Source organism: Bacillus rossius, chromosome 7 (genome assembly GCF_032445375.1).
Source record: "Bacillus rossius redtenbacheri isolate Brsri chromosome 7, Brsri_v3, whole genome shotgun sequence".
NCBI classification, from domain to species: Eukaryota; Metazoa; Arthropoda; class Insecta; order Phasmatodea; family Bacillidae; genus Bacillus; species Bacillus rossius.
This window is the reverse complement of record NC_086335.1, coordinates 34,471,134-34,478,681: the sequence shown is the minus strand read 5'-3', so window position 1 is coordinate 34,478,681 and position 7,548 is coordinate 34,471,134. Positions and strand designations below refer to the sequence as shown.

The 7,548-nt window shown below is 36.5% G+C and overlaps 1 protein-coding gene across 1 annotated transcript; it reads right to left on the bottom strand.

Moving 5' to 3' along the window:
* Positions 1 to 260: 260 nt before the first annotated feature.
* Positions 261 to 4,973, bottom strand: LOC134534529 (prostatic spermine-binding protein-like). The gene is made up of 3 exons (XM_063373012.1): positions 4,616 to 4,973; positions 3,851 to 3,985; positions 261 to 292 (listed from the first exon to the last, which is right to left on the bottom strand). Exons 1-3 carry the CDS (start codon positions 4,971 to 4,973, stop codon positions 261 to 263), a joined length of 525 nt encoding a protein of 174 aa, XP_063229082.1.
* Positions 4,974 to 7,548: the final 2,575 nt, after the last annotated feature.

Genomic DNA, 7,548 nt, shown 5'->3' with positions numbered 1-7,548 from the left:
AATTTTAATTTCAAGGAACAATATCCTATAAATAAAGCTTTTTAATACGAAGACTACATACGAGCTCCATACCACGTGATTTTATGCATGTAAGGACTGACATAAAATTTTGGCTTTAAGTTCATAAAAACCATTAAAAAGGAAATTTTTGATAGAAAAAACTTATCCAAACAATTTAAGATTGTTTTATAGCGTTATTATTTAAAATCATGCGCAAAAGGACAAACTAATAAAAATACTAACATTTTAAAGGCCGCTTCCTAGCGCTGACCCAGCGACTTGATGTTCTGACCTGAGAATCTCCAGACCACCGGCACAAAGCTTCACATTCACAATCCACTACTGCGAACCAGAGCTGCGAGTTCTCTTGCACGAGGCATCTTGCATTAACACTGCTGCTGCTCTGACGGTCGTTAGAGTCACCTTATCAGCACTACTCGGAATTCTAACCCTTTCTGCGTGAACACACTACGACTTCAGAAAAACCATAATTCGTAATTGTTTTTATTTCACAATAATCCGTACAAAACCGATTGTATTTCGTATTTGGAGTTGGGGTAAGTCTGATATACAGCAGTTAAATAATGAAACAAATCAGGGAATTAAATCTACATTTAAGACGCAACAAAAATGCCTTGTAAAATATATTTCTTTTTTTTTTTTTTAAGAAAAAAAATCATCTACAACTCAACAATTTTCACTTCTTCGTTGAATGGATTTCACATTCGTTTACCGAGATATGAAACCAACATTGCTGTAGTGTCAGAAAATGATAGATGAATGTAAGAAAACGTGGTTCAAGTTGAAATTTTTATAGTATTGGGAAGAGAATGAATAAAAATTTGTTCCTTAATAGAAGAAGTACCTCTTTTAATTTTAAGTAAATGCACAAAATTTACATTTATAATTTTTTGAATAATCAAATATTTACACTGATGTAGGTGAATTATTATTCTGGCCTTGAGGATTAAAAACCAAATTTTCAGATAGGAAATCCAACGCTTCTTTGAATGTTGCAATCCATGTGTTGTATCCTTATTATATATGTAGGTAATAATTGAACGGTGCTAGTTCAAAATGAGTCAACACACGAGTATTTAGATATGAGTAAACGAGTTCAAAGTTGAACACAAAATGGCCAGTATTGTGGCAGTGGGTTGAATGTTTGGCCGCTAGATGGCATAGTAATATGTAATGTTGGTAAAATAAGTTTTGCTTAATAAAGTGTTATTTTACCTAGACAGCTATGTGAAAAACTCTCTTTTTTTTTCTTTTTTGCATAACACCATCCAATTAACGTTTTTATACGTTAAGGTAGTGAAAATTTGTCAAGATGTGAAATATGTCGTCAACGAAGTATTATTTGAAAACATTTTACAAGACTAATTTTATGTTTGTAAACAATTTTATTTATTCCTTAATTTTGGCTATTTTAAACAGAGCAATGTTATAGAATTATAGTAGATGTTCTAATAGTCTTTCGAAAAGGTAATTAGTTGGCATATCTATTAAAACTTAGTAGCACACAACAACTGCAATATTATTTTAAAATAATGAATTATATTTTTACTACGACTTTATATGTACATCACAAAAACATTTAGTACTGTGGATTATTTCTTAGCTCGATTTCAATGTTCGTAAATTCTTAAATATATTAGTTTCTTGCCTCATACCTTTGTGCCCTAACGGGACAGGGGTATGTCTACTCGTTACATAGCATACATTTTATTCACGGCTGCACATTTATTGCTATAGGTGAGTACGAGCGAAATAGAAAAAAAAAACAAATATCATGATAACTTACTAAAATTGCAGTGCTTTTAGAATATTACACTACCTACTACCTTAATGTCATCAAATTCGTAACTACGGTAAATTGTGATACTTAAGAGATCAAAAATAAATTCTTACGAAACACACGTAAGCATACATTTGATTCTACAGCATGCAAATCTTTCTCAAACTATAAAACTGAGCTATCATAAAACAAATTACTTAAATAAGTTTTCAGTATCAACCATGAGTAAATTAATAACTAAGAGTTTTTTTTAATTCATTGCAAACTTTTTCGGCTCAACTTTTAATCTTGAGTTTTCTGTATTTATCGCTTTATGATTTTAATATAAAAATTTTGAAATATGGATTAATCTTGATTTGAAATTTGAGTAAACGTTATTTCTATTGCAATTTAAATTTGACACGGGTCAGTCTAAAGATAAAAATGCCTTGGAGATTCAATTAAGATATGTTGATACTTGTGGTTTGTTTAAGACAAGAGTAAGTAATTCGTGAAGCTTAAAAAAACATACTACAATTACTACCTTAGATAATAAAAATTACTTTGCCGTTTAAAATATTTAAAACAATAAATGTTTTTAGACAACATATCATATGTTGTCAGTATGTTACGTGTATGTATGTTACGTGTTGTGTCATCTTAAATGTATAAGTATTGCAAATGTTAAATGTCTAAGTATTGCAAATGTTAAATGGAAATTTGTTGAATGACTCGTAAGCTCTGAAGAATACCTAGGAAAAAACTGAATTTCCTCCGCGCCATTTTTATATTTAAAAGAAATTGTAATAAGGTTTCTTGTAGCCGGTATCCAGCGGACGCTTGTTTGCACGGCGAGGGAACCGCAGACCGACAACACTGAGCTACCACAAATTGCGTGTGTGGCGGCGCGCGGGCTGTGCGCTTGTTTACCAGCGCGCGCGCGGAGAGGCGGGGTGGTTCAAAGGGCCTTAAGGAGGGGCGGCACGTGGAACGTAAGCATATATCGGCCTGGAGTTGATATTAAGCCCGCCAAATTGCGGCGGAAGCTGGGTTCCGCGAGCAAACACGAGTTAGAAGGCCCTAGCGTGGCGTTCGATTAAACGGCGTAACCAGTCTGTTACGCATCCGAACTGGCTCGTTATTTCCACAGGCTGCAAGGGTTTTCCCAATAATTATCCAACACCTTCGAAGGGTACTAACGTCAAGGAACTCTACAAAACAATAAATTTTTTAAATCTCTTGAATTCCCGGGTAAAGTAAGGTTTTGGGCTCGCATTCCTAAGAACCAGAGATCGAATTCCGTTTCGTCAACCCTGGTTTCGGTTCAGTGACTTACACACATCACTCCAGAAGAATTTTTCTTGCTAGAGGATGTGGCTGATTTTTTTTTAGTCGTGGAATGTTTCGTCTTTAAGGGTTTATGACCCGTTACTGGTAATCTATATATATAGAGCTATATAGCTATATTAATATGTGTATATATATATATATATATAATAAGCTGTTTGTATTATGACATTGATAAATTCCGACACCATTTGACCATGTGCCAGGAAAGTTGGCTCTTCGAAGTTTTATTTTTCATGGAGAAGGTTTTTATGCTATCCATTTTTTTTTGTAACTTTCCGCTAGATGGCGCTGCATAGCAAGAACTTCTAAACCGTTCAACCGATCGCCATGGTTACGTAAACAGAAAATCATAGGTCACAGACATACAAACCGTAATCGTATTACATTTCTCTATGTCTACCACACTGTCTAATGGTGCTCTCCACTTTGATTTAACTGGTGGACAATATATCACCCTGTGTTCAGCCCGGGCAACGCTGGGTACTGCAGCTAGTTAATTTATATTTGCGTTCCGCACGGTTGAACTCTCCGTGCTTATCTTTCACAAGATGTATGTGTGCGTATATATAAAGTAACTAGCGCACTGGGAAGCAAAGCAGTGACGAGCGCCAGGAACCTGAGCGAGCCTTTCAGTGGTAGCCTGGCTTGGCGGCTCCACACGGCCAGTGACGCACACGCGCATACGTTAGGGGATTAGGGCAGCCCGACATACCTACTTACTCGTAGCTGTCACCCATCCCTTAGTGACCTGGGAATTCTGCGGGCTTAAAGTAACCACCCTGTGGATGGAATTGCTGTTCACGTCACTGTTCTGGATGCTTCGGGCGTTGCGTCGGCCCGGGATGATGCGCGACACTGCACAATCACTCCAGTCCACCCCAGAAAGACGGCCAACTGATATAAAAGCGGTGACACCGGACTCCGCAGTGAAGTGAAGCTAAGTGCGAGTTCAGCGAGGACGATGGACACCCCCTCCCTCCACCCTAGCAAGTGGTGCAGGCACATTGAGCGACGGGACCGTGCGTGTGTGATAGAGTAGCGCGAGACTGTGTGTGTGCGGACAGGTGGGTGGTAAAGGGCGATTTACTATTGAGCCTAACTCCACTGAGGAGTGTGAACTGTGGACTTGATAGAAACTTAGTGATTTGTGAACTGACAATAAGGGTGGTTATTTAATTAATGATGTTAATATTAGTGGCAAATAAAACAGTATTAAATTAATTGGGATATCCTTACGAACCCGTTTTCCCCACTCGTAACAATTTAAATGGCATACGTTTTGCATAAATTGATGGAAAATTTCCATTTTTAATTTTTTTGTACATGGATAAGTAGAATGAAAAATAATATAGCACAGGATTTTTTTTTGTTGTAAAGTCGATTTTACTGAATACTATGGTTTAGTTTCTTTCCGAAATAATTAATTTTACCTAGTCTTTTAAAATTATCAGAACACTCGTGATTTTAAAATGCTGAATAAAATACATTCCTCATCATGATAATCAAAATTATAATCTTCCTTCCCATCATTATCTTCATCATCCTCATTATCATCATCCTCATTATCATCATCCTCAACATAATCCTCATAATCAAAATTATAATCTTCCTCCCCATTATTATCTTCATTATTCCTAATCATCTTTATTCTTATCATCATCCTCACCATCATTATCTTCATCTCATGTCCATCATCCTCATCACCTTCCCCATCATTATCTTTATCACGCTCATTATCCTGATCCTCATTATCATCCTCACCATCATCATTATCTTCATCATTATTATCTCCATCATCTTCATACTCCTCGTCATCAATATCATTACTTATTTTCTGTTTCATGTCACTTGTCTCAAATGAAGTTCACAAAAGTAAAACCAGTCGTGCCTATATGTCACTTGCAAAGCATCACATGTGGTTTTTTCACAAACACTGATACCCACGAACATTTTAACATACACTGTTGACAGAACAAGAGTGACAGAATGATATGTAAACCGCATTGGTAATATGTTTGAAAACTATTAAAATATGTTATAGGGTACACGACAGAGACTGTGCATAGGTCTGAACATTGTATAAGAACCCTTATGAACGTCTAGTCGGCTTAGCTGGTTGGTGCAGATCCAATGTCACTTTGAGGTCCCATCAAACTCTTCTTTACAACTGAGGCACGTCGATTCTTGATTCTGGCGACGAATAGCCTGTTGATATTGTTTCCATTTTCCTGATTGTTCCATGCCAGCATTAAGTGAAACATGGACACAGGCATGCTATAGACGGTTCTGCTTAGTTTGCAATTCTTTTTTTTTTCGTGAGAAAGTTGTCAGAAGTAATTTCGTTATAAAGAGTCGTGGGCCGTTGCAGTAACGCCTGACAGTCCGTGGCAAACTGGCGGAGGGAAAATGGGGTGGGTTTTTGGGGGGAGTTTTTGTTGGTGGGAAGAAATGGTGTTGGGGGCGAGGGGGTATGGGTTGATGGAAGCGCACGGCAGACGCCAAAGAAATTCCCCCTGACATCTGAATATGCGACGTGTCGCGGCCGGAATGAGAAACATGTCAGTTGTCAGTCCCGGTGGAGCAAGACGAGTTGTTGGTTTTGGGAAAAAGAAGGGGAAAGAGAGAGGGGAGAGAGAGTTGCAGCTCCTCCAAATTCCCGTGCTACACACGAGAATGGAAGAATACAGCATCCCAATATATATGTGTTTATATATGTATAAACATATAGTTTGTCACGGGCGTTCTCAAGATGTGAATATGCCACACACACGTCACGTTGCTGATGTCTGATAAACACACGCGTGCGCTACCTGATGTAATAAGTATACGACATTTTGGAATATTGCGCTGTAGCGTTTCAAACAGGAAGAACATGACATGAAAACAAATAAGGTAAATAAAATAGAAGATGCTATACATGGAAAGCGCAATATCTCGACTGTAAATTATCGGTTTGTCTTTTAGTGTCACTCGAACTAAAAAAAAAAAAAAAAACAGCTCCATGATGTTTGTCTTGATTTTTCTAATTTTATAATAATTTTCTTATGTTTGGTTTTCCTTTTGAAGGTGGAGTAAGGTATAATGTTTGAGCATTAACATTGATATTATGTGCTCTAATCGTACAAGTACATGTACGAGTGTACATTCAAGATTAAACTTAAAATAAAGTTTTCTGTCACTTTAAAAGGTGTTATAAAAAAGCAGAAAAGGGCTATAAATAAATACAGAAATATATAATAATAGTTTTATTTAAAATACTGTACTTTCGTAAATATTACCGATATTTGTTAGTGTAATGTGAAGCACAGCAATAATTTTTTTGATTACTATTCTTTGTATAAATTTTATTATTTATGATCATAATGAAGTTCACAGTATATCCTTGTTTTCTCATTTAGACTTTATCAAATTCAAAACAATTTTAACTTGGTGAATGATAGCTTTTGTAAACAAAAAACCGCTTTATCGACAATATATTGACTATGGAATTATTTTCTTATTTTACTTTTTATAGATTTGGTATGAACAGAACTGAGATAAGTAATACATATGTATATAAGTGAAACAAACTTGTGGTTTGGAGAAGACATGATAATTTAGTAGACTATACACTTAGACTCGTGTACGATATAAAGCAATGTTATTCTCGGGTAACTCTCACATAATGACTACGAATTCCTCCCTAATACCATTTTAAGTACTACGTCGAGGCTCGCATGGAGATCCGAGAAGAGTAAAGTTTCCAGTTACCGGCATCCCCCACATCTACATCAGCAAACCTCCAGCAGTTCTTTGATGTAGGCCTGTGAGGTTGGCGCGCCTGGGAGTCATCAGCGAGCCTGCCACCTTTGCAACTTTCTCCTTAACTTCCTCGACTTCAGTCGCACTCACCGCAACTTGTTGCCTCTTCGGAGTTCGTGTTCGGCTGGGATAATTTTAAGAAGTTTTGTTCCGTGGACGCATCTTTGAACTCTGGTTCGAGGGTTGCCGCTAAGTTCACCGTGGTTGTTAAAATCTTAGAGTGTTTGATGAGCTTGCGAAATAGGCACTGATCTATGTTATATCTCCCACCATCGGAGTATCACGTAACATGGAAAGTCCAGGAAACATTTACACTAATTTTCTAAAATCTAAAACGCTACTTGAGGTGAAAACAGGCACTTAAATGAGTATGGGGCTTATTTATTTTTGTTAGTGTAGAGCAATTTGTAGATAATTTTCAAAGTTTCTTAAAATATATAACTTTAATATTCAAGATTAATATGCATTCTTGCACTGAAAATATGGAAAGTTTTTACAGTGCAACAAGAGAAGCAAAAAAAAATTCCTTATTTGGTTGCTTGCAGAAAACAATATATTAAATTATTATTATTAGGCTTTCTTTGCTATTTTATCAAGAAAAGTTCGAATTTTTTTTA

Coding starts and splice junctions, on each gene's coding strand:
- LOC134534529 (XM_063373012.1), bottom strand. CDS start 4,973: ATGAAACAGAAAATAAGTAATGATATTGATGACGAGGAGTATGAAGAT. Junction 3,986..4,615: donor TGATTATCATGATGAGGAAT/GTATTTTATTCA, acceptor GTGATTGTGCAG/TGTCGCGCATCATCCCGGGC. Junction 293..3,850: donor GGGATGGGTGACAGCTACGA/GTAAGTAGGTAT, acceptor GGAGATTCTCAG/GTCAGAACATCAAGTCGCTG.